General features: G+C 38.2%; 2 protein-coding genes across 2 annotated transcripts in view; both read left to right on the top strand.

Annotated features, from left to right (window-relative positions):
• Positions 1–2249: 2249 nt before the first annotated feature.
• LOC107294443 (cytochrome P450 2J5-like) lies at positions 2250–18500 on the top strand. The gene is made up of 9 exons (XM_015823673.2): positions 2250–2417; positions 5485–5647; positions 8178–8327; positions 8527–8687; positions 9244–9420; positions 12786–12927; positions 14674–14861; positions 15362–15503; positions 18316–18500. The coding sequence occupies exons 1-9, from the start codon at positions 2250–2252 to the stop codon at positions 18498–18500; spliced, it is 1476 nt and encodes a 491-aa protein (XP_015679159.2).
• Positions 18501–22813: 4313 nt separating this feature from the next.
• Positions 22814–27747, top strand: part of LOC107294442 (cytochrome P450 2J2-like) — a 33340-nt gene continuing 28406 nt past the window's right edge. Inside the window, exon 1 of the mRNA XM_029285618.1 lies at positions 22814–22981. Within this exon, the coding sequence (XP_029141451.1) occupies positions 22814–22981 (168 nt within the window). The remainder of the gene's footprint in view (positions 22982–27747) is intronic.

Here is a 27747-nt window from a genome sequence, read left to right as displayed (position 1 = left end):
AATTATACATACTCCACCTCTTCCTCAAACAATTACTTTAAGTTTGAACTTACTGATCTTCAGGTCATTGAGTGCACAATATGACCTAAACCTGTGCTGCACTCTAATCATCCCTACCTGGACTCATGACATTAATACTACCTCATCTGCATAGAGCAGAATGTGTACATGTTTAACTCTGGGGATATGCATATTGCTTAAATGGAGGCACCTTGGGATATCATTCCTATAGGTAGTCCATAGCTAAGCAAGATAGTTGTTAAGTACGTTTTGCCCCATTTTATGATCTTTCTTGTCAGTGTTGCTAAGTGAATCACTGCAGTTGTTAAATTAGTTACACAGTTGTTAAGTAATCTGGCTTCCCTATTGACTTTGCTTGTCAGAAGGTTGCAAAAGATGATTACGTGATGCATAAATAGATGCCAGTTGCCAAGTGTCCAAATTTAGATCACACAACCAAGAGGTTGCTGTAATGGTTGTAAATGTGAAAACAGTCGTTATGTCTCTTTTTCAGTAACTTTGAACGGTCACTAAATGAATGGTTGTAAATCAAGGATTACCTGTCTCCAGATTAGAGAAAATGGGAGCCAGTATACATCCTTGACCGACTCCTTTATTGGTATTAATTTTCCCTGCTAGGGTACTATGCATTCCTGTGTGTACCTTAGGCATGAATTTGTGTATAATGCCTTGAATAAAGAGAGGAATCTAGAATCCATGCTCTCTCTTATTTCTGTTACCATTACTGTTGTTTCCTTTTATCTGATGCTTTAGCTTTTCTTCCTGATAGCTGTACTCTGTTGATTTGAAACTAATAGCAATTCATCTTTTGATGCTCTGTCAAATCAGTGCTGGTATTTTCTTAATAAGATATTCCATTAATTCACATACCTCTTACTGTTTCACTTACTATAAATAGGAGGGGAGGGGACTTTTTAAAAAAAATCCATGGCAAGGACTGGGGTAGGGGCAAAAGCAATTAGGGAAAGAACATCATATATTGCATATTACCTAGAGTCACTTTGTTAAATGGGACAATTTATACATTTAGTGAAAAAGCAAATTAATAACAACCAAGAAGGTAATTCAAGGAGAGAACTGGGATACTTATCCTTGTGGCATGGGTCCAGCACCCAATTACCCAATTAAAGGTCCTATGATCCTAGGAACCAAGTGAAACTTGAGTCATTCTTAGAGTTCTGCTCCGTATCCAAGGAGAAAAAGAAAGCATCTGGAGCTCAGGAACAAGGATAGATGTGAGCTTCAAAAAAGTTCTTCAAAAGATTCACCTTTCAGGCTATGTTCAGAATGAGATACATGGGATACATCATGGCAACCAATAATTTAGTTGTAAGGAATAAAAAGAATAAAAAACAATATTGGACTGTAAAGCAAAACACAATATCACAAATGATAACTAAGTCCTACTCAAGCCACATGAACACTATTAGGTTTAATGATACTTCAGAGCTGGGCAATTGTTGCTGCTAAAACTTTAGCATGAATCACTTTCGGATGTGGTCATGAGTTAGGCAGCTGATTGGTGACATCATTTGAATGTAGGAATTTCTAAACACCTGTAGCTAGCTACCTATAATTTGCTGCTTGGATGTAGGACAACTTTCAAACAATAACAGCTGCTGCAGAATCTATTACAACAGCCCTTCTTTATTAGTATAGTGGTTATACTTGTTTTAGTTGCAAAAGGCTGCACAGCACCAGAGATCGTTCTCAACAATATGAAGCCTTCATGAAGACATTCCCTTATTTGTAAGCAAAGTTGAGCACGATCTTTCATGATAATGTCCTGATGCTGGGCTTGCAAAGGTATGTATGATATATAATCCTGGAGTAGATAAAACTCTGTGGCCCAATAAGATTCTCCTTTGTATTCAGATAGATTTCAAGGACATGTGATACACTATGATTTTAAAATAATTTTGGCATACTGCAATGTTTGGGATAAAATGGATTACACAGCCCTTGATTTTTTTTTAAAAAAAAATCTCTTCCTCTGTTATTTGTGTAGCACATGGTCAGAGATAACCTCATTAACCTGAATTAATGTGATAATATCTTCTTGACGAAGTTCCATCACTAATGAGAGAGCATTAAAAGATAAGTTGCTATTTGTTTTCCATCAATGGAGCATATAAAACAGGAAGAAAAAAAAACATCAGACAAAAGCATACAACCTTCTTCAGATCCATCAGTGAGCATCAAAGAAAAAAGAAACCAGCAGGACAACAATGGTGATAGTGACATTTTTGTTTGTTTTGCTGCTTTCTCTGCTGATTCTCCTCTTCCTGAAACAACTCTGGTCCAAAAGACATTTGCCTCCTGGTCCTTTGGCTCTACCTCTCATTGGGACTGCCTTGGCAAACGGGATTTCATTTCATGAAGATTACTTCCTTAAGGTATTTGATTCTAACCAGTAATACACAAGATAATGCTCAATTGTTTTCTTTACAGTATATCAAAATTATGGATAAATCTAGTGAAATGTTCCCACACAATGAGGAATACATTTCTTCAAGTGCTATTGATGACATTTGATTAGTTATTTTCCTCATCATGCCAGAATATTCATGGAAGATTTTACTTATAGCTGCTTGACAGAGAACAATGTGAAATAATGGGGCTGAATTTTTAGAAGGCAGATTCTAGTTCAATCTTACCAAGAAATGTTTGATAATGGAACCAATTCTTCATAGAGAGAGTAGGTTCCACTTCATTTTGTTCATTTGTTCAAATGAAGCTATACATTCTCCTGTTGAAGATGTTTTATTCTATATACCTGAGGTGGACAATAGGTGGAACTTTATAGCCTAAATAGCTCCTTCTACTTCTGCAATTCCATAATAACTTCAAAAGATTTCTGGATCTGAGTTCTAGACTAACATTTATTTCCACTATCTGCATGAGTCATATATCACAAGGAAGCATTTTCTCCTCAAGATGGCTGCTGAATGGTATTAATTTTTCTTTTTCCTGATGACGATCTGCTGATTTTGCTGCCAAAACTGGTTCTTGGCAGTGCTGCTCCCTGGATTTGAATGAGAGCACTTAGGAATGATTGAAGACAGCTTTTGGACACCCATGGACCCACCTGGGAAGGGGACTCTTGAAAATTCCAGTTCCCTGTGGACTCGGTTAGAAAAGTCACTGGTCATTCATCATCCTATCAGCAGTTTAGTTTTCTTAAGCATGCCTGGGTTTTAATTTCACTTTTTGAATCTTTTGTTTCACTTTGCCTTTTATCTTTAGAAGTTGGCTGAATATTGATTTATTTTAATCTCCTGCTGGACTGTATCTGTTCTTTTTTTTCTTTTTTCCCTTTGATTTATGTGGTTGTTTTGAATAAGGTTTGCTTTCCTGAAGGAAAATATAGTGTGTTCATGGATTGGGAAAGTGCTTTCATTTGAATTACAAGTATATAGGACTTTCACTACAGGATTTTTGCATTTTATTAATTTGCAAAATATTTGGAGATTTTTTTTAATTTTCCTTTTAATTTTTGGATCAAAATATCCAGAAAATATTTCCCTGTTTTATTATCTATTTCCTCACTTTCCTTCAGCATTTTTTTTGTTTCCTGTGTTATCTTATCTACCATTGCTAAGTTTCAGAACAACAATTTACCAGATTACAGACAAGCAAATCTGTCTGATATCTAAAAAGAAAATTGGCAACATGGAATCCCTAGTTGAAAGCCTTTTTAAAAACTTTGATGAAATGATAACTGGTGTGGAAAATATTCAGATGCATATAGCTATGGATAAATTAGATACACAAAAAGAATGTGATTTGAAAGCAGCAGATTCATTGGACAGAAATATGGACTCTACAGGTTTAGAAATAACTGAGTTGATTGCACACACCTCCATGAAGTTCAAGCCTGAATTTTTTATAAAAGGAGAAACCTAACTGAGTGGAGAAGTAAAAAAAAATGTTTTCCCTAGGAGAATTGAAGGAGATTGGGGAATGGGTTTATCATACTTAATTGGAAAACAATTTCATCTGGAATCTCTTTGGGAAGATTAACTTTGGAGATTGAATTTATTATATTTAATCAGACAACAATTGATAAAAGATGGTATTAAGAAATAAATATGGATATTTAATCTAGGATGAATCACTATTAACTCATGGGATGATTTGGGATAGATAAGATGCCATGGTAAATTGTTTATGAGTTGATTACAATAACAGTTTGTTCTTGTTAACTGTTTTGTCATTAATAAAGTATGAAGATGACAGGTCAATAATTTGTAAATAGATTTAGTAGTTTAAAAATTTTGGGAACCTGTTTTGCAATTGGTGAGAAATTAATGTTATAGTAATAAATTAATCAGTATTCAACATATTAGTTTTATTTTCTTTTTTAATGCACTTTTTAAAATGTTTGTTTTGTATTTTTTTTAGTTTTGTATTTTAATTGTTCTTTTGAATAAAATAAAAATAGAACCATAAAAATGAAGTTGATCAATTATTTTAGTAACTTATTCAATTGTTTGTATGGAGATTGTATTTCTCCTGTGGCCAATCTGGAATACTGCTATCATGTCGCCCCTGTTTCTTCTTTACTTTAGACTAGCCAAACCCAAGTCCTGCAGCCGTTCTTCATATGTTTTAGTCTCCAGGTCTTTGATCATTTTAGTTGCTCTTCTCTGCTTCAGGACAATTCATAATCTCTAGAAGGTTCTCTCAATGTAACTGAAGTTGGAAAGTTGAGGAGTTGATGGCCGAAAAAAGTAGAAGGCAAAGAGGCTGAGAAAGTCTCTGAAAACCATCCAAACTGTAGTGTTCAAAAGATGTGACTCATAGACAAGCTGTGGCTCGCATATCTGTCCGTCACAGGAGGATTGGGCAGTGAGAAGGGGAATGGGACAATTTGCCTCAGCTGACTTCCATGGCAAACTTGTCATGGCCAACTTACCATGGGCCAACTCATCATGGCTAATTCTCGATGGGACAATTTGCCACAGGACAATTCAACAATTAAATTTAATTATTTAACATACTTTAAAAAAATATTCTATTTTTTGTCATTCACATGGGCATCCTTTCTTTAATGATTCTATTAGACTATTTCTTCAATTTCTTGTCCTATGGCAAGTTGTCCTGCAGCAAATTGGCCGTGGTGAGTTGTCTAGTGGCAAGTTGGCAAGGCGAGTTGTCATAGACCCAATAAGAAGACCATCTCTCATCCGAGACAAGGGGGAATGGAGCAAGCAGATAAGAGATGATGGATTTCAAGTAGAAACATAGAGAAAAGGAACATCCTAGGAAAATAGATGAAGCACAAGAACAAAAGTTCTTGGCAGGAATCTTAGAGAAAAATAAGTTTCTAAAGAGCAGATAATTTCATATGGTGAAATATCTTAGAATTAAGGACTTAGGAAAGAGTGTAAGTGGCAAATTAATTATAAATAATCTGTTCTATTTGACTGTATCATTTCTCAATTTTGATTCACTTGGCAGCCTGCAAAACGATATGGAAATATATACTCCATATGGATTGGACATCACCTTCTAGTAGTGCTGTCTGGATTCAAAGCTGTGAAAGAAGGAATGACCAGCTTCCCAGAAGAATTCTCTGATCGACCACAGAATGCATTCTTAACTGCTTCAGAGAAAGGAAGGGGTAAGTGCAAGTAGTAAGAAATTGCATTCTAACGAAATAAGTACCACACTATTATTATTTGGGTTGATATTATGGATAGCATGGGGGGGGGGGAAGTAAGGGATAGTTAACAAAATGACTTAATGGCATGAGATAAGCAAAAAAATATTGCTATAGTCCACTTTGTATCAGATTATTATACATCACCATTGCATTCTATCTGGTTCATTACATTTATACATTCTTAGACATTACTTCTTTTTCACTAAACAGCCAACTCTGTTTTATGAGGCTCTCAACATCCCCATTCAACTAAAACTGTCTCAGTCTTCCTTTATCTCTTTAGTCCTTTCTTTTTGAGTCATCTTTCAATTTTGCCACTTTCTTCAAATTTTGCAAATTTGATTTTAACCAATTCTCTGTATGTGACCAACCCACCTAAAACCCCTACTTTCGTACTGACTCCCCACATAAATAATCATAAGCTTTCAGTATTTTCTATGTACAAGAATTAAATATAATTGGGATCTATTCTAAGCTAATAACATTTCTAAAATTGGAATAAAATCAGCAGCTTTAATGATTTTACTTAAACTCAGGATAACAACACTACATCCACATGGAGAGAAGTAAGCAGTGGGGTACCACAAGGTGGGATCTGTTATTACTCAATCAATCACCTCCATTGCTCTGTTAATGTGGAGAAAAGCAAGGTTTTACATCTAGACAGGAAAAACCAAGGTATAAGTACACATTAGGTGAAACCTGGCTCAAAAACAGTAACTGTGAGAGGGACCTTGGACCTTAAGTCTACAGTAGTAGATTTAAATATGAGCCAGCAGTGTGTGGCAGCAGCCAAAAAAGCTAGTACAATCCTTGGTTGTATAAACAAAGACACAGAATCAAAATTACATGAAGTATTAGTACTGCTTTATAAAGTAAGATCACATCTGGAATATACATCCAGTTTTGGTCACCACGTTATAAAAAAGATGTTGAGATTTTGGGGAAAAAAAAGAGCAACTAACATGATTAAAGGTCTGGAGACAAAAATATAGGAAGAACGGTTGCAGGAATTGGGAATGGCTAATCTAGAGAAAAGAAGGGCTAGCAGGTGACATGATAGGTGTATTCTAGTAGTTGAGGGGCTGCCACAAAGAAGAGGGGGGATCAACTTATTTTCCAAAGCACCAGAAGGCAGGACAAAAAACAATGGATGGAAACTAATCAAAGACAGAAGCAACCTTGAATTAAGGAGAAACTTTTTAAGAATGGGAAAAATTAACCAGTTGAATAGCTTGCCTTCAGAAGTTGTAGGTACTTCATCGCTGGAATTTTTTTAAGACTGTCTGAAATGGTATGGTCCTGCTTGAGCAGGGGGTTGGACTAGAAGATCTCCAAGGTCCCTTCCAGCTCTATTCTGATTGGTTGATCTCAACATTTGCAATGTTTTCTCTGACATCCTGCATTCAAATATTTCATCCTGAAAATCAGCCATTCGTGGTTTACTGCCCTGAAGATTGTTCTGAGTCTTTTTTTAATATAAGGATTCTGGACATTTATTAATTTCACAAAGACTCAACAATGTCATACACTTGTTTAGACATTTTCTTAATTTGTTTATACATATTAAACCTATTATTTCATTTATTCATTTATTTTCTACCCTAACGTCTTGCACTTATCTTTGAAATATATTATTCTCAACTCCTTAATTTGAAGGGTTTTTTAAATAAACTATTGGTCATTTGTTATCACTTATGCTAAAATACGTAATACTATCATTTGCTGGCTCACAATATAGTAAGCTTTAAGTAAGCTTCGATTATAATTGTTCATTTATTGATGGCTTACATAAAATAATTTAAAACATTGTACTTAATCCTTGGCAGAGAAACACAATTGTAACTTGATCATCAGCACTGATGATGTAACCTAGTTTGAGTAATGAAAAGCCTGCAAGAAAATACTCAAGCTCAGAGAGCACAAGGACCTCTCATTTCAACCCTGAGCTACAAATATACTTCTTTATTGGTAACTTGATTAAACTTGGGGAATAAAAAAGCCATTCAGCTATTTTGCTGATTAGTTTCAATCTTGTAGGAGGAGGCGTGCCTGGCTGAGGAATTCTGGGAGTTGAAGTCCACAAGTCATAAAAGGGCCAAGTTTGAAGACCCCTATTGTAGATGGATTCTGCCACCCCTGAGAAGATCCTGTCTCTTGTGCCTATAACATAGGTTCTCGTACGTGAATGTTTACATCATCTTAGAAGCTTCTGATGTCCCTCATATAAGACAGAGGCTGACAAACATTACATCAGTGGTCACCATATCACATGTGCCTCCTAGCGTCTATGTGACTCCCAAAACGAATGAATATTTTTGGAATAAAAGATAACATAGCTGGAATATTGCAAAATGGCGACATGTCACAAAGGTTTGGTATTCCTATCTAAAATCCAGAGACATATTCCACAAGGACCAGACTTAACTGTTTTTTTTAACATGAATGTCCTCAGGAATAACTTATCATTGTCTGCTGATGCCCACAGGAATTATTATTTCCAATGGTCACACCTGGAAACAGCAGCGGCACATCGGCATCACTTCTCTGCGGAAGCTGGGCCTGGGGAAGAAAAGCATTGAGCATAGAATAGAAGAAGTTGCTCAGACATTGGTGGAGAGCTTTAGACAAACAAAAGGTATGCAGTTTGGGGTAATGCCTCAAGTCTCTGTCTGCAGAATTTTTTTCCATTCTGCATAATTCAAACAATAACAGATGTATTTGATTTGATTTTTTTTTACCTTTTGAAACAATTGGCAGAGGTCCCAATTTTGTTCCTTCATCCCCTTACAAGCTCTGTTCCTTAAAAATTCATTATAAAATTCCTTCACTTGCAGGACAGCCATTTGACCCTTCATTTCCAGTAATAAATGCAGTTTCTAATGTCATATGTGCTTTGAGTTTTGGACATCAGTTTGGTCCTGAAGACGAAAACTTCCAGAAGTTAATTCAAGCCCTTGAAACTGTTGTGAAATATACTGGTGGCTTTTTTCAAGCGGTGAGTCATGTTTTATATTAAAGCTCCCTCAAAACCTATGTTTCTATCAGTATTTTCATGTAACCATGAATGGAATCCGTGGAGGAAGCTTTGGAAATCATCTATTGTAGTATTATTCCCCAGTAGGTGTGTCTGTTCTTGAGTTAGTCATGACTTCTAGAACTTCTTTTACTGCAGCCACCAAAAAAGCCAATACAGTCCTAGGCTGTATTAACAGAAGGATAGAATCAAGATCATGTGAAGGGTTAGTGTGGCTTAATAATGCACACTTGCATTATTGCATCCAGTCTTGGTGACCATGAAAACTCTGGAAAGAGTGCAGAGATGAACAACTAAGACAATCTGTTTCTATCATTCTTTTGTACAAGAATTTGGAAACAGCTTTTCTGGAGGACTTTTGAGGTTTGACACCAATGCCTTGTTTGCCATGTTTCAATGTGCTTGCAATGTTTTTCTTTGGTTATTCAGTGCTGTCTATCACTGTGAGCTGCTAAGAGTCTTCTTTTGTTGTAGTGGGGAATAAATAAACAAACTTTTCCTTTTCCATTTCTATTAGATGAACATTGCGTTCCCACAATTAATGAAGTATGTCCCGGGCCCTCACAAGGATGGGTTGGCTTCTATGGAGGTGATCACTTCCTTTGCAAAGCAGGAAATAGAGAAACACAAGGAATCCAGCTCTCTGCATGAACCACAAGATTTCATTGATCACTATCTACTTCAGATGGAGAAGGTATGGGTTGATTGTAGTTCAATTCCTGGGAAAGGAATTATTATATTTCTCACTATACGTAAAGATGAGGAGCTAGAGGTAGCGGAGTTATTTCTTTTTCATCTAGCTCCTATTCTGAATTTTGCCCATGTTAATTGAGGTAGCTTCTAAATAAGAGCTATATTGTACCTCTGCAATCTTAAACTCTTATTAGACAAGGGAGGTTCTTTGTGGATAAATTAGATTCATTATCATTTGTCATTGTCACATGTTTGCCCATCACTTCTTTCTCTTTTTTCTAAAGTAATTCCATTAAGAAGAAAAAGAATTAATAGGGACTCTTGATTAATTCATACTTAAAAGAATACTTTCCCTGAAATGTTCGGTAAAGGACAGATACTTTTACAGCCTTTGACCATCAGTAAAAAAAGTAAAACAGTTTGAAACAAGGAAAAAAAGGTCCTCCTCTCTAATATTTTCATATATTTGATTATTTTTAGAAGCATCTTTTATTGATTTGAAGTTATTTTGCACTGGCCGCCTTTATTTACAATCTGACATCATCAGTCATGTACCATTGGTATGGCCCCCACATTCAAGATGTATAGTCTTCTTAATACTGTCCCTCATTGCTATACCATTAAAGCAGTTTTCCACTGTTTTATTAATGGTCTGAGGGTTATTCATGTTTGACTTTCCATCATGGTAACATCAGCATATAATAGCATCCACGTGTGTTACATTGGAAGGTTCCTGGTTACAGTGTCCATACTGAGCACAAAGAGGAATGGTGAGAGTTTGGACCATTTGTGGATGGGAAGGAAATAGATCAGGTGGTACTTGATCAAATGCTTTTTCTAGCTCAGTGACTGGAATAGAATAGAATAGAATAGAATAGAATAGAATAGAATAGAATAGAATAGAAGCTGGAAGGGACCTTGGAGGTCTTCTAGTCCAGCCCCCTGCTCGAGCAGGAGAACCTATACCATTTCAGACAAGTGACTGTCTAGTCTCTTTTTCAAAATCTCCAGTGATGGAGAGCCCACGATTTCTGGAGGCAAGCTATTCCACTGGTTGATTGTCTTCACTATCAGTAAGTTTCTCCTTAATTCCAGGTTGCTTCTCTCTTTGGTCAGTTTCCAACCGTTGTTTCTTGTCCTTCTCTCTGGTGCTTTGGAGAATAGTTTGACCCCCTCTTCTTTGTGGCAGCCCCTCAAATACTGGAACACTGCTATCATGTCTTCCCTATTTCTTCTTTTCTTTAGACTAGCCAAACCCAAGTCCTGCAGCTGTTCTTCATATGTTTTAGTTTCCAGGCCTTTGATCATTTTAATTTCTCTTCTAAAATGAGTTCTATGTAGTTCAACACATAAGCAAGGTATTATAACATTCCTTGCTATAATTAAACAAGGGGAGCTACTGGAACTGTCTTCTTTGGAAGGTTTTTTTAAAATTCAGCTCCCACTCCAAATTTAGGCCATGCTAAATTCTGTTTGCATCTGAATAAGAGCTATAATGCAACTCTGCAATATTAGACTCTAGTTAGATGTGGGACATGTCAAGGTAATTATAATTTAGTAGCTGACTGGCAGAAGTGATATATAGAGAATGAGTCAGCAGAGTATTTTGAGGGTAATATCCCTTTAAGAGACTGTGTCTGAGGGGAATGACAGTTGGAATCTTTAACTCTCTTCAACTGTTTGAATATAACTGACTATCTTGTATTCTGTATGCTCCCTGAATATTGTTGTTTCATATGGTATATTAAATTACAGTTCTTTTAACAAACCACTGTCAGATGTTTATGCTCCTGTGTTATCATAAAAAAAATAAGAAAAAGGCTGCAATAATTTATATTTTAAACAACAGGACATTCTTTGTGGGGGAAGTTAGAAATGTTTCCATTTGTCATCCTGTCTTGTTTGCCTTGTTTATGGTGGTTTGTTTCTCAAATTGCGGATGGGCTGTATTCTGTCAGTCATCTTATGATTCTTCACAAAGTTGCACTGGTTTGGTGCAAGGTTTATGTTGTCTCACAAGAATCTTGCAACAACAGCTGAGGCCAAATTTTTTTTATTGCTAAGCAAGGCAGTTGTTAAATGATTTCTGCCCCATTTTACAACCTTTCTTTTTACAGTTGTTTACTGAATCATTGCAGTGGTGAGGTAAATCCTGTGATTGTTACACAAATCTGGCTTCCCCCATTGACTTTGCTTGTCAGAGGCCAGCTGGGAAGGTTGCGAATGATGATCACAGGACCCCAGGACAGTGCAATTAGTACATGCCGGCTGGCAAGCACCTGTGTTTTGATCATGTGACCATGGGTCAGCTGTCCCATTTGGCACATTCAACAAAAGAATCTCCCAGCTCTTTAGATTAACCAAGACTCGAATCAAGTTTAACACCATGCAGATACCTAAATAGTATGAAAACCTGTTATAAGTCACTTTTTTCAGTGCCACTGAAACTTTGAACAACCACCAAACGAATGATTGTAGGTCGAGGACTATCTGTATTCTAAAAATTGCATAAATTGCCATGGGTCTGGCATAAAAAAAGCCACAAAATCTTGTCATTAGAGCAATCATATACATTATTTTGGACATAACTTTAAATTAGAATGCATGCAAGTAATGCTGCTTCTAAATTTTTGTGGTTCACTCCAGGAAGCATACATTAAAAGAAAAGAGCCATGGTGGTGCAGTGGTCTTGGCTACTATAAGATATTGTCTTACTCAGTATGAATCTACCACTATAATTATTACTCTCCTGCATTGGTTTTCCTATATAACCATCCAGAATATATTTATTCTCATGATTTGTGACACAGAAGCAAAAATAATTACAAAACAGCTGCATAGAATTTATTGTAATTTTCATTTTCCATTTGAATTATCACCAAATGAATGATTATAAGTCTAGGATTACCCGTATTCTAAAAATTGCTTAAACTGTCATGGCGTGGCATAATAGCCACAAAATCTGGTAGTTAGAGTAGTCATATTCATCAATTTGAGCATAATTTTAAATGCAAGAATGCATGCAGTAATTCTAGTAGTGCTGCTTCTGAAATTTTGTGATTCACTCTAGTAAGCACTGATTAATCACAGTTCCATATGCAAACATTTACTGAAGCAAATCAATTATAAATTAAAACAAAATGCATTAAAGTTCTTTAAAAGCTGGGCCTTTCTTTGGTCTTGGTTACTATAAGATAGTGTCTTACTCAGTATGAATCTACCACTTTAATTATTACTCTCCTTCATTGGTTTTCCACTACAACCCCTAGGGATGTATTTATTCTCTAGACTTGAGATAAAGAAGCAAAAATAACTACAGAGAAGGTGGGTAGAATTCATCATAATATTTATTTCCCATTTTATCAGAGTAGAAATGACTCCAACTCTACCTACAATGAAGAGAACCTGGCTCAGTGTATTTTTGATTTTTTCGGTGCTGGAACAGAGACAAGCTTGATTACTCTGAAGTGGGCACTGCTACTCTTGACCAATCATCCCGACATCCAAGGTGAGACAGACATGGCTAGTGGATCAAGAGTCACTCTCAGGTTTTAAAATACACAGAATTTATTTGAAATCTATTCTTCACAATAATTTTCCTTTGTAGATTCTTGATTCTATAAGCAGGAGTATGAAGTTAGCGGGATTAAAGGAAAACAAAGAATGTACATACTGAGAGCCTGTCATATGCTAAATAAATAAACAGGGAGCCTTCTTTAAATCCTCAATAAAATATTCCATGAGGAACTAAAAATGGGAAATAAGTACAAATGTGAAACATTTAACTCTTTCAATGCAGAAATCTACCATGGTTTTCAGATTTGTTACTGATTTTGGGCCTAAATTACATATAGAAGATCAAATTTCAGTATGATAATTAACATAGAAAAAAATCAAAATGGCGGGATGAGCAGATATACAGCGCAAGGCTTCCTGCCCTGAAGAGAAGAGATGGGAGAATGGTGGGTGGTTTCTTGTCACTCAGAGCATCAAATGAATCCATCAATCTTCTCCTAAACTCTACCTTCTTCTGCTCTGTTACTTTCTGGCCTTCTACTTGACTGGAAATTGGAGGCTAAAGGGACTGAACTAGGATGGCATGGCAAAGATAGGGGGTGGGTCCAGAGTCAGGAAGCAGCCAAAGCTTGTATGCTCACCTTGCCAATCAGTGCAGACCCTGGAAATAGATCTGGGGTGGAGGTGGCAGAGTCATTCTAGGATCATTGTCTGCAACACAGAGGGACACAACCAGGATGAGTGTAATGGACCCTCCTTAAGACCGCTCTCCAGACATGAGTTCAGAAGAGGAGGGGCAGGAGGAGGAGCCGGGTCCTGACACTTTTGGAAAAAGGGGGATGTAGTGCAGAGAGAGGTGGATCAGGGAGTGAAGGGCCCCAGACTGACAGGGCATCCACTGCCAGCACTATCGGATGGGTGGCAGACTGAGAAAGAGCTGAGGGAGCCGCAGTTGCCCCAGGTGAGCCTGGAGGATCTAGGTGGGGAACGTGAGCAAATGCTGGCAGTCAGTGAGGATGAGGAGATGGAGTCCATACCTCCTCCAAATCTAAGGATGCAAATGGTTGAGAGTAGACAGGTGGAACACTGGTCAGCCACGTTTTTCATGATGAGGCAATCTCCTCATCGGGACAGGCTCTACTGGCATTTCCTATTTAATCCCATGCAAAGTAATGGGTGTTGCTGGAACAATGTGTCCATGAACTTTCCATTCTAAGCATTTGTGTGTGAGTGGGGCAGCATAATGAGGGACTGGTAGGAGGTGGAGAGCCAAGGTTGAGTCTAACCCAGTGCCAGTCTGAAAGGGTTGCAGCCCTGGAAGCCAAGGTGGAGAGTGTATGCTGATGGTGAAAAGCTGGTGGAGGCATAGTGAAGAGCCAACTTGAGAGTTGGAGCTGCAGCCAAGAAAGCAGGGATTGAAAGCAAGACCTGGCCAAAAGAGTCAACAGGGGCCTTGCAGTGAAGTACATGGCCCAGATCAGAGATAAGAGGCTAGCGGGAGCAGTGCAATGCCCAGAGATCAGACATGGATTTGGAGCCCTCTGTAAGGTGGTCTGGTGCAAGTAACGGCATAAAGGCCAATGAGATGGCAACTGGCATTGGAGGTCCAAATGGGGCTACAAATCTGGAATTGGAGCCCAGAAGCTGGCAATAACTTGAAGAAGGTCAGATCCTCTGAAGAACATTGGGGGCAACAGGGTTGAATGAATAAAATAACATTTCCATCATTTTTTTCTAGAGAAAGTCCAGAAAGAGATTGAAGATGTGTTTGGCTTCTCACGGTCAATTTCCTATCAGGATCGGAAGAAGCTGCCCTACACCAATGCTGTGATTCATGAAATTCAGCGTGTAAAATATGTCTTTGTAGCTGGGGCTCCCAGGCAAAGTACAAAGGATGTGAAGATGAAGGGTTACCACATTCCAAAGGTGAGAAACATGTTCAGACTGTATTGCAGTAGTCCAGTAGGGAGGGAAAAGCAGAATATGACAGAAGCTCTCTGCTCAGAAACTGCCAATGTAATCATGCAAAATTGAATAACCAAGAATAGCAATCTTTTTTGAAGGATGGACTATGATTTTAAATCCAAACACCTCAGATATTGAAGCTAGAACCATAAATTTTTCTATTTATTCTAGGAAGGTGGGAAGTGATTAAGAGCTGAACTTAAATTCAGAATTGTAGTCGCATCTGGGCATGTTTCTTTGTCCATTTCTTGGGGCAATCGGATGTGATAAATATACACCCAGCTCTCTGTTTTAATGGAATGGATGGAAGAAAGGATGCTAAACAGTAGAGCAGCTACTGCTCTCTAAAACTGCTATGGAAATGAACAAATATGGGTTCATAAAAGCAAGCTAAAACCAAATGCTTCATCAATATGGTTTGTACTTTTTAAAAACCTGTTCAATCATCTCTTTGTTTATAGAGGACCATGATTATGGCAGACCTGCGCTCTGTTCTTCTTGATCCAGAACAATGGGAGACACCTGAAGAATTCAACCCAAATCACTTTTTAGATAAGGATGGGAAGTTCATTGAACGGGAAGAGTTTCTGCCATTCGGAATAGGTACATCCATGAACCCAAACAGCTTATAACTTATAGATTCTCACCCTTCCCATCCCTGAGTTGTTCTGAGGTCATCATGGTCTGAACCAGTAAACTAAGGGATCCTTATTCCTTCTAGTTTCAAAACTAAGAGAGTCTGAACTTTCTTGGGCTATAAACTTTGAACAATGAAGAAATAGTTAGACTGTAATTTTACTATTCGAGGTTTGTAATATATGGTCAAGACTGTACAGTTATCTCTAGTGCTTAGGGAGAATTATTAGCTAAATCCAAAGAACACTTGCTTAACTGTAGCTTCTTGCTGATGGATCTGGACCACGGAGTTATTATATCCCTTGCAGCAAATCCTTCCATCTTCCACCATTTAGTCAGAACTGAAGAATCGTCTTGGATGAGAAGCAAAAAATTTTCAAAGAAAAAACAAAGTCCGGTTGCTTTTTGAAAAAGCACCTTTGAGATAACCATAATGTGGATGACTGAGAATCTCCACAGAAATTCCCCAGGCAGCTAAAAGTCATCTGAAGGGGTTTTAAGCAAGGAGAGCTAGAAATCAAACTGAGTTTCTCTCTCCCTATCTTTTGTGGTAGGAAATATTAAACATGGGAGTTCTGCCATACTGATGTTGCTCCACTTCCATGATCTGCTCAACCAGCATCAATAATCAAAGCAGTAATCCCTGAAAATCACCTTTTGTACATAATCCTGTGGAATCAGCTAGAAAAAGGTGGAATAGACAACCAGAAGGATCTGTAGCTGGCTGACAAACCGTACTCAACGAGTAGTCCTCAACGGCACTACATCCACATGGAGAGAGGTTAGCAGTGGAGTACCACAAAGTTCCATCTTAGGTCCAGTACTCTTCAATATCTTCATAAATGACTTAGATGAGGGAATTGAAGGAGAACTTTGCAGATGACACCAAATTGTCAGGAGTAGCCAGCACCTCAGAAGACAAACTCAGGATCCAAAAAGATCTTGACAAACTCAAACAATAGACCCTATCCAACAAAATAAGTTTCAACGTGGAGAAAAGCAAAGTCTTACACTTAGGCAGGAAAAACCAAAGGCACAAATACATAATGGATGAGACTGGCTTAAAAACAGTAACTGTGAGAGAGACCTTGGAGTCCTAGTGGACGATCACTTGACTATATGAGCCAGCAGTGTGCAGCAGCAATCAAAAAAGCTAATACAATCCTGGGTTGTATAAACAGAGGCAAAGAGTCAAGATCATGCAAAGCACTAGTACCACTTTACAAAGTCCTAGTAAGACCACACCTAGAATACTGCAGCCAATTTTGGTCACCATATCATAAAAAAGATGTTGAGAGTTTGGAAAAAATTCAGAGAAGAGCAACTAAGATGATCAAAGGCCTGGAGGCTAAAACATATGAAGAACGGCTGTGGGACTTGGGTCTGGCTTGTCTAAAGAAATGAAGAAACAGGGGAAACATGATAGCAGTGTTCCAGTATCTGAGGGGCTAGGGGTCTAGGTTGTTCACCAAAGCACCAGAGAGAAGGACGAGAAACAATGGTTGGAAACTGATGAAAGAGAGAAGCAACCTGGAATTAAGGAGAAAATTCCTGACAGTGATGGCAATCAACCAGTGGAACAGCTTACCCCAAGAAATCGTGGGCGCTCCATCACTGGAAATTTTTAAGAAGACATTAGACAATCACCTGTCTGAGATGGCATAGGTTCTCCTGCTCAAGCAGGGGGCTAGACTGGAATACCTCCAAGGTCCCTTCCAGCTCTATTTCTATTTCTATTTCTATTTCTATTTCTATTTCTATTTCTATTTCTATTTCTATTTCTATTTCTATTTCTATTTCTATTTCTATTATTTCTATTTCTATTTCTAGGCATAGTCCAACAGGAAGGACTGGAACTACTGTGCCCCTAAAGCCCAACTCCAACTGATGGACCAGAGAGATGCATGGTCAATGAACTGAAAGTAACTGATGGAGGCAGGGGAATGATCTCCCCCCACATCAATATTCTGGCAATTTATTTTCTCACCTGGGATCCAATAGTAGTTGGGACAGATCCATGGCAATCACAGAAAAGCTCGCATCCTGGGCCATTTCAATCAGAATAGAGCTGGAAGGAAACTTGGAGGTCTTCTAGTCCAAATGTCTGCTCAAGCAGGAGAGTCTATACCCTTTCAGATAGGTGCCTGTCCAGTCTTTTCTGAAAAATCTCTAGTGGTGAAGCACCCACAATTTTTAAAGGCAAGCTGTTCTACTGGTTAATTGTCCTCACTGTTAGGAAGATTCTCTTTAGTTCTAGGTTGCTTCTCTCCTTGATTAGTTTCCATCCATTGTTTCCTGCCTTCAGGTGCTTTGGAGAATAGGTGGAACCCCTCTTCTTTGTGGCAGCCTCTCAAATACTGGAATACTGCTATCATGTCACTCCTAATCCTTCTTTTCTCTATACTGGCCATACCCAATTCCTGCAACCATTCTTCATATGTTTTCGTCTCCAGGTGCTTAATTATCTTATTTCTGAACTGACAATGTAAACACAAATATTTAAATCTCAGAGGAGAAAGACATCAAAGGTAGTCCAATGCCACAGGAACAATTACTCTGTGGGGGCCAGGAAGAAAGGGATCCCCTACCCCCAGGTAGTGTCAATAAACAGAATAAAAAGGAATAGATAGCACTAGGAATTGAATCTGCTAGAAGATACCAGGGTTCAACATGAAAATCTATTTCATCCATTACAAATCCTTTCAGATTTCCTTCCTGATGGGAAATACTCTAGAGAACTGATTATGACTCCCTTGATGCATGCTTTTATCATCTACAGGTGAACGCGTATGCATGGGAGAGCTGCTGGCAAGAATTGAGATCTTCATCTTTCTGACCAGCCTGTTGAAGGCCTTCAGCTTCCGGTTGCCTGCAGGAGTAAAAGTACTCAATGAAGCCCCTATTGTAAAAGCGACAATGAATCCACACCCTTACAAACTGTGTGCTATTCCCACAAAGGCTTAAACGTAAACACTATAAAAAGGATAAAATGATTATAGAGTAGCTATTCAGTATGATAAATGTTTCTTATTCACTTAATATTGCATTTTCTTCTATTTACTCAATACTGAAACTTCTTCAACCTATCGTTGGGTTCATACAACATACCCAACTAGGTCAACCAAAGACTAGGAGTATGTGGGTGAAAAATGTGCTAACTAAAGCTTGTTATGTCCCAAAGGTGCTTTTTTCCCAAAAAGCAACTGGACTTTCTTCATTAGCTAAAAAGCAACTCTCAGAGAGCTAATGTTCGGATGATTGCAAAGAATATAAATCTTTCCATTCCCCACCAGTCAATTAGAACTGAAGAAGCTTCTTGAATGAGAAGTGAAAAGTTTGCAAATAAAAAAAACTCAAGAAAGTCCAGTTGCCTTTTGGAATAAAGCACTTCTGGAATAACCATGATCTGGATGATTGAGAAACTCCATGGACATTAAGCTTGTTTGGACATTAACCTTTGTTTCTTTCTAACCATGGACATTAACCTTTGTTTCTTTCTAACCATGGACATTAACCTTTGTTTCTTTCTGGATGCCAATAAAACCTACTGCTGTGGGCTTCACTTTCCCCAGCCAGATCAAACTTCATAGATAGTCCTTAATGATACCCTGCTTGAAGGGATGAATTGCTGCTGACAGAATTAACAGAAGATGAAGAAAGTTGTGCCTCCCATCCACATCCCAGGGCAGAACATCCCCAAGAGTAACCAGTTCATTTTTAATCTCAGGCCTGAATGTAGACTGGATCATCTAGAGCCCTCTCTGATTACAGTCTTATTACTTTACATATAACTTTCCCTAAAGAAGACCTTTTTTTTTTTTGCCAATATTGCTCTAGCTGTCTTTTCTGGCAATTCCTCACCCAGAATTCTTTGATTATTCAAAATCTTCCCCTAAATCAGTGCAAAGAGAGCGGTCCCTTGGGGTTAATTCTGATCAGTACCTTTGTTCCCTTTGTATTCAAGAGATTGAATAGGTACCCAGTGGAGGGGGCTGCCAGGCTTCTGGGACATTTGGCAGATGATACTACCTAAACAGAGTGGTGGGTGGTAGCAGCAAGTTCCTGGCATATGGAAAGTGATCTCACCATGACTGAGTGAATGTCCTTGATCTTCAGATCCCATGCTAGCTGAGAAAAAAGTGGACCAAATGTGTGTTGGCTCTCAGTGTGAGTTAGCATCATGATAACTTCTTGGTTTTGTCTTGGGGGCCCATGAATTTCTAGGTCACTTAGACCCTGCTCTGATTACATAGAGATTGATGTTTTTGAATATAAGATGCATGGATGAATTTACCAATATCAGGACAATGAGGTCAAAGGCATGGTCAGTGAGGAAGGCAGTATATCAGCAGTACTCATGGCTTATACTTGATTCCTATGCAGGGTCCTACATACAGCTACCGAAGGAACAAATCATCTTGATACCGCCATGTTCTCTCAAAAGATCATTTCCATCTCTCTTTCTATGACTTGGAGTCATGGCTGCTATAAGAGTTGAAAACCTGGCTGGAGAATCTCAATCTATGGTACACCTGATTTTCATGAATGTTCCAAGTTGTTTTGGAACAATTTAGAATTTGTATTTGTAAGCATCACCCCAGGGTCTTTAACTCTTTCCTCCACCTTAAAACTTGACTTCTCCATCAGAAGTTCAGTCTTGGATATTTTTATTTTTAACCAGCATTTTTGTTTTTGTCTTTATTAATTTTGAAACTGGATAAACCTCCAAAGTTGTTCAGCTTCTTCATCAAATATTCCATACCACTTTTGGCATCTTGCAGAAAAATAACTAAACCATCAGCAAAAGCTCTCAGTTTATACGTTTCATTCTTAATTTTTTATACCCATGATTTTTCTTTGGTGAAAATGTCCAGTGCTCAAATAAACAACAGTGGACACAGAGGACATCCTTGTCTCATGCCCTTTTGGATTTCACACACCTTATTTAAATCACCATCAACACCATTAACAGCAAATGTGTATATGTTGAGATGTATAAATTAATTTGATGAATAAATTTCTATCCAAAGTCTATATCCTCTAAAACCTTGAACATAGAGGTTTAATTAAATGGTCAAAGGCTTTCTCTGCATCTAGAAAAAATAAAACTGCTTGTTTCTCATGCTGCTGAAGGTATTTAATCTCATTCAAAACTGTTCCCGCATTCTCTCTGGTCCAGCTCTGGTCCAGCTCCTCATTCCATACGATAAATTTGCTCTGCTCTCAGAACTGCGTATTCTTCATCATGCAAAATATCTCAGAATGGAACGGAACAAAAACTTTACTGATTTAGTCATTTAATCATATCAAAAAGTAAAACTAATGCAAATATTCTAATAGATACAAAGAAAACAAGAGGATGTGTTCCTAGTAAGTTGTTCCTCCTGCAGATAACCCTAATCTGGTCTAAATATTCTGTTCTCTACAAAATGACCTTTGACACAGAGTGTGATCTTAATAAGGATATGCAGGTCCATTCCCTACAAAAAGGAAAACAGATTCTCCTAGCTTGTACAGTACTTTTTTTAGTTTTTAATAAGAATCTAAATAAGCAGTTCTTTCTTCAAAGTGGAGTTTGCAGTCAACAAGGGTATGTCCAATGTCTTCAATGACTGGTGCATTTGGGAGGGTGATTTGTGTTGAAACAGTCACTTCAAAGACTTAGCTTATTTTAAGTGGTGCAATATCATCTTGAGCAACACCAACAACTCTTGGTTTGAATGTTTTCTTGGCCTACTGATTTGATTTGATTGGGATTTGAATAGATAATCCACATTGCTTCTGGGTGTAGTTCAAGGTGTTGGTTATGACCTTTTAAACCATAGATCCAGATTACTTGATGAACCATCTCAACTTACTAAGACAAGCCCACCGTACTTGTGCTGGCAGCGGAGACCTACTGAGGATCCCATTGGTCGAGGAACTCTGACTGAAGGGATCCAGGAGAAGAATCTTCTCTGCTGTAGCACCAGTTCTCTGGAACATCCTGTTCCCAGGGTGAGGTTTGCTCCCATCCTCCTATCCTTCTGCAAGAGTCTTTAGACCTGGCTGTGCTGCTTGGCCTGGGAACCCAACAGTGACCCAATATCACTGGAGGTGGCTACTACTAATTAGCTGACCCCTTCTCTCTCCTGCGCTTCTGCTCCCCTTCCACCCATTTTTAAAATTTCATATTATTTATTATTCCATTATTTATTTGTATTGTTTTTTCCTTTGCTATTGCTAAGTTTACATTGATTTAATTCTTTCCCCCCATATTATTTTCGTAAGCCACTCAGAAGAGCCCCACGGAGAGATGTTATTAGTGGGGCATATGGTCAGAAATAACCTTTTTAACCCAAATTAAGGTGGCAGCAATGACAATAGCATTTAAGTTTCTATACCACCCATAAAGCTTTACAGCATTCTTTGGGGGGGGGAGGATTTACAATGTAGAAGCATTAATTGCATATTGCCCCCAATAATTTGGATCCTCATTGAACCAACATCAGTAGGATGGAAGGCTGAGTCAACCTGAAGCCGTCAGGATTGAACTTGCCTGCAATGCCCTATTCCAGTGATGGCGAACCTTTTAGAGACCAAGTGCCCAAAAGCTGGCCCTGCCCCCGCTCCACCCTCCATGTCTACCCCCGCTCTGCCCCCCCATCCCCCACCCCACCTGCCCACAGGACCACTCACCACCACTGCCCTCTGCAGATCGCCCAGGCAGCCCAGCAGTGCTATGGCGGCCACACCCTCTGCAGCATCAACTGCATGATGGGGTGTGAGGGCAGAGTCTTGTCTACGCTGCCTGGCTGCCATGTCCTTGGCTGTGCTGCTCCGTGTGGGCCATGCTTGAGGGCGAGTCTCCCTCAGGGGGGCTGCTGGGGAGAAGAGGGTCGCGGGGGGAGAGCAAGGCTGGGGCAACGGCACGTGTGCCCACAGAGAGAGCTCCGAGTGCCACCACTGGCACCCGTGCCATAGGTTCACCACCACTGCCCTATTCTAACCTCTGTGCTTCCAGACCTCATGATGCTTCAGAATTGGGTAATTGTTCCTGCTGAAGTTGTAATATGGATCATTTTCAATTGTGTACATGGATTAGGCAACTGGCATGGTGAGAACATTTTTAGATAAGTATTTGAAAACACCTATAGCTCTCTACCTATAATTTCATCCTTGCTCATGTTATCAGATAACATCGTGCTCACAAAGTACCAACACTGATTAGGCAGAGTATTAAACAACATGTTGCTATTCTTTTCCCATCAGAGAAATAAAGAACCAGCAGGACAATGATGGTGATGGGAACATTTTTGTTTGTTTTGCTGCTTGCTCTGCTTATTTTGTTCTTCCTGAGGCAACTCTGGTCCCGAAGACATTTGCCTCCTGGTCCTTTGGCTCTACCTCTCATTGGAACCTTGTGGGCTGATGGGTTTTGGCTTCGTGAAGATTATTTCCGTAAGGTATTTCATTCTAAATAATCAACCAGTAATATGCAAAATAATATTCTATTGTTTTCTTTGTATCGTAATTATAAACAAATGTATTAACCCAGTAAAATATCCCTGCATGATGAGGAATTTAATTAATCAAGTGCTAGTGATGACGCTTGATTAGATATGTTCCTCATCAAGTCAGAATATTCAAGCAATTGGTCATCAGCCTGGTCATCAACCTTTCATAGAGCAGGATGTGAAATAATGGGATTGTTATTTTAGAAGGCAGATTCTAGTTCAATCTTATTAAGAAATGTTTGATAATGGAACAAATTCACCAGAGAGAGGGATGGTTTCTCCTTTACTCTGCTCAAATGAGACTAGACATTCCTCTGTTGAAGATGCTTTATTTTGTATTCCCTACAGTGGATAATGGGTGGAACCTGATAGCCTAAATGAGCCCTTCTAATTCTGCAGTTCTGCAGTTCTATAAGTTCTGATTTCAAAAAGTTTCTGGATTTGAGTTCTGAAGAGTTACATCTGTTTTAGATAATGATTCATATGTAGCTGGTTGGAGAAGGAAGCAGTAGAACAGGCTTGTCTATACAGACATTTAATATATGCTTGGTATATGATATAGTATGACCTAGATATTGGAGGTTATAAAGTCTAATTTATAACCAGCTCTCTACTTCTGGCAGGTTTTCCTGCACCAAGGCTCTTAGCCATGTAAGATACCTAACTTTTTAATATTCAGAAGTAGTTTTCAAGAAACTATGTGTGAACATCATTTAGTTGGGCGCTACNCCGAACTGGTGTTAACTGGCTGAATCCCACCACTGAAAACAACCCTTTTGTCTAGATAATGAAAGCTTTGTGGATTTACAGGTGGCTGTTATGTATAAGCTGGGTTGACAAGATCAGAAATGAGGAGGTGATAAGCCACCTGGGAAAGCCAAGGGAAATCATCAAAACAATTAAAAAACAAAAATTAGAATATTTCAGATGCGACACCCAGAAAAATACGGCATACTCCATTTAATCCTCCAGGGAAAGATTGAAGATAAACGAGGTCCAGGCAGAAGAAGAACATTGTGTCTTCAAAATCTAAGGGATTGGTTTGGACAAAACTCAGCAGCACTTTTTCATGCAGCTGATGATAAAAACAGGATCGCCAACATGATCGCCAACATCCGATAATGGATATGGCACAAGAAGAAGAAGAATGAAAGCTACATTCTTCTTCCAGGTCTCACTTTTTCATCAAAAAATCACAGGGAAAAGAATCAGACAACTCAAGATGTAGGTTATAAAGCCAAAAAATTCAAGATATGTTAGTAGATTCTTTTGAAATGGCTGATTACTGTAGAATTATTTTGGGATGCTAGAATTATACACAAACATCACGATTCTATCCTCAGTGAAGGACCAAAAGACTTTTATTTAAACCAATGTATCACCAAAAAACAGTTACATAGAGCAGAACAAAAGTGGGGGGAAAAAAACCAAAACAATTTATCTGCTGGAAATGTGCATTCTTAAAAGAAATGTTTCAGACGGAGAGAGAAAACACTCATTCCCTTTGTCTCCTTGGTCTAAGAGAAGCCAGAGAACAATTTACCAGATTAGTGATCTGGAAAGTGTTTGCAGAATCGTGCTGATAATCTCACTATCAATCTGCTTCTAGACTTGTGTTCCTTTCTCAGAGGCTACTTTAACTATGTATTTTTCTTTATGTCTAAGACTGGGATCATCCAGGGGAAACTGAGAAGCGAAACATTTTCAAGGAAAAACAAAGTCCAATTGCTTTTTGAAAAAAACACCTCTGGGACATCCATGACCTGGATGACTGAGAATCTCCATAGACATAGACAGGGGGAAAAAAACCCTAACTTTTCCCTCAATAGATTTTAAAATTTCAGTTCAGAAACTATTTCTGTTGCCATTTCAACAAAGATATCTAATAGGCAGAGAGATCGACTGGTGGACATTTACACAAATTCAATCTAAATATACAGAGGACAAAAAATTATATGAAATACAAAAAGAGCCACAAGAATTGGATAAAATTATACATGGAACAGAAATAAAATTAATTAGCAATTTATATAAATACTTATTGAGATATAAAATGGAAGACGAGGTTGTTAAAGACACAATGATTAGATGGGCAAAAAAGTTCGGATATAATATAGAATTGGAGAAATGGGAAAAAATATGGGAAACAAACATAAAATTGACTATGTCTGCGGCATTCAAGGAAAACCAGTTGAAGATGTTTTACAGATGGCACCTTCCACCAGCAAAGCTTGTCAAGATGTTCCAGAACAATTTGCCAACATGTTGGAAATGTAAAAAGGTACATGGAACATATTATCATATATGGTGGACATGCCCAGTTGCGAAAAAATACTGGACTAAAATAAGAAGATGGGTGGAAGAAATAATATACCAACCTGTAGACTGGAAACCAGAGATCTTTCTGCTGGGTATTTTAAACAGAAAATATAGTAAAGAAATACGGTACTTAATTCTACATATAACAATGGCAGCAAGAATAGTATACGCACAATTCTGGAAAAGTGGGAATATACCACCGGAGGAAGAAGTGATAAGAAAAATCCTGGACTGTGCTGAGATGGACAAATTAATAAAAGAGATAAAAAAAAAAGGAAGACACAGAGTACTATCTAATATGGAATAAGTGGTATAACTGGTTGGAGATTAGAAATAATAAATGAGAAAAAATGTGGAAAGGTCAAAAGTGGAAAATGTGTGTATAATAATGTATAGTAATAATAATATGTATTATTTTTAGTATGAGGTATAGTATGAAGGAAGAAAAATACAAACAAGAAACAACGGGACAACAAGGACAAATATATTTAAAGAAGAATAAGGGGGGGAATGTAAATAATAGAAGATTACCGTTATGAAATTGCTGTTAAAAAGAAGACGAAAAAAAGGAGGAGTATACACAAAAAAAAGAAAAGAAACCACCACAGCAGCAATAAACCAGCTACACAATATCATTTCTGTAGGAAGAATATATATTTATTTGATTTATTTATCAATTTATACACAGCCCAGTTCATCTAAATGGATCTAGGCAGTTTACATATAGGCATATAAAAAAGACACAGATACAAATGTTACAAACAAGTAAAATCAAGTGAAAACTTGTTGTACGTACTTGCAGCTGATTTTCTCCAGCTCTTCTATCTTTCTCTGGAGGCAGAGAAATGGACTCTGCAGCAATCTCTGCTTCTTATTGAGAAAATTGTAGCACTGAGAGGAATGCAGGGAGTGCATTTGTCCTCTGTTGAAGATGACTTATTTCCCCAACAGCACAATAAGGCTCTCTAAAGTGTGAACGGGTGTTACCAGACTCTTTTTGATTTGGGACTACTATTGACTAATAAGGCTCTCCTCCACCTTCTCTGCCTGAGTCATCTACCACAAGGAAGTTGGTCAATTATTTCAACAACTTACCCAATAGTTTGTATGGATATTCTTTTGTCCTTGTGGCCAATCTTAATTCAGGTTGCAACCCGTCTGATGGAGAATACTAGATCAGGGAACAACAAAGTCTCTAGAGACTGTCCTGTCACTACAGCAATCAGTTGAAAAGTTCAGGAGTTGATGGCTTAAAAAAAAGCCAGATGGCAAAGAGGTTGAGAAAGCCTCTGAAAACCTGAATGGAGTGCTTAAAAAATATGATTCAAAGACAGGCTGTTTCAGACAACTACAGTATTGGCTCACATATCTGTCAGTCACAAGAGGAGTGAGAAGTAAGAAGACCAAAAACATATAAAGAACGGTTGCAGGATTTGGGAATGGCCAGTCTAGAGAAAAGAAAGACTAGGGGGACATGATAGCATTATTCCAGTATTTGATGGGCTGCCACAAAGAAGAGGGGATCAACTTGCTTTCCAAAGCACCAGAGGACAGGACAAGAAACAATGGATGGAAACTATTCAAGGAGAGAAGCAACCTGGAATTAAGCAGAAACTTCCTAACAGGGAGAACAATTAACCAATGGAACAACTTGCCTTTTGTAAGTGCTTCATCCCTGAAGGTTTTTAAGAAAACCTTTTGGGTTGCAGTTTGGTCATTCGGTCTCAAAAAGGTTCGCCATCACTGGTATAGGGCTTCTGCTTGAGCAGGGGGTTGGACAGAAGAATTCTAAGGTCCCTTCCAGCTGTATTCTGATTGATCTCTCATTCAAAGCAAAGGAGAATGGAGCAAACAGATAGGAGATACTAGATTTCAGAAAGAAACAAAGAGAGGAATATCCCAGGAAAATTAAGGAAATGCATATAGACATTCTTGGCAGGAATCTTAGAGAGAGAAAATAAGTTTCTAAAGGGCAGACAATTGTATATGTTGAAAGGTCTTAGAATTGAGGATTTAGGAAAGACTGTAAATGGTTTATTAACTATAAATATTTTGTTTTATTTGATTGTAACATTTCTCAACTTTGATTCACTTGGCAGCCTGTAAAACAATATGGATCATCTTGGATGCTCTTCATTGCAGTTTTTCCAAAATCTCAACATCTGTTTTCTATTGTGGTGACCAAAACTGGGTGCAGTATCCCAGGTGTGGTCTTACTAAGGCTTTATAAAGCAGTAATAATACTTCATGTGATTTTGATTCTATGCCTCGTTTTATACAATCAAGGATTGTATTAGCTTTTTTGGCTACTGCTGCATACTGCTGGCTGTCCACTAGGATTCCAAGGTCTCTCTCACAGTTATTGTTTTTTTGAGCCAGGTTTCGCCTATTCTGTA

This window comes from Protobothrops mucrosquamatus, unplaced genomic scaffold, assembly GCF_001527695.2.
Source record: "Protobothrops mucrosquamatus isolate PMUCROS unplaced genomic scaffold, P.Mucros_1.0 scaffold1945, whole genome shotgun sequence".
Lineage (NCBI taxonomy): Eukaryota > Metazoa > Chordata > Lepidosauria > Squamata > Viperidae > Protobothrops > Protobothrops mucrosquamatus.
Note: the sequence above shows the minus strand (reverse complement) of the source record. Positions and strands in the feature narration are given on the sequence as shown.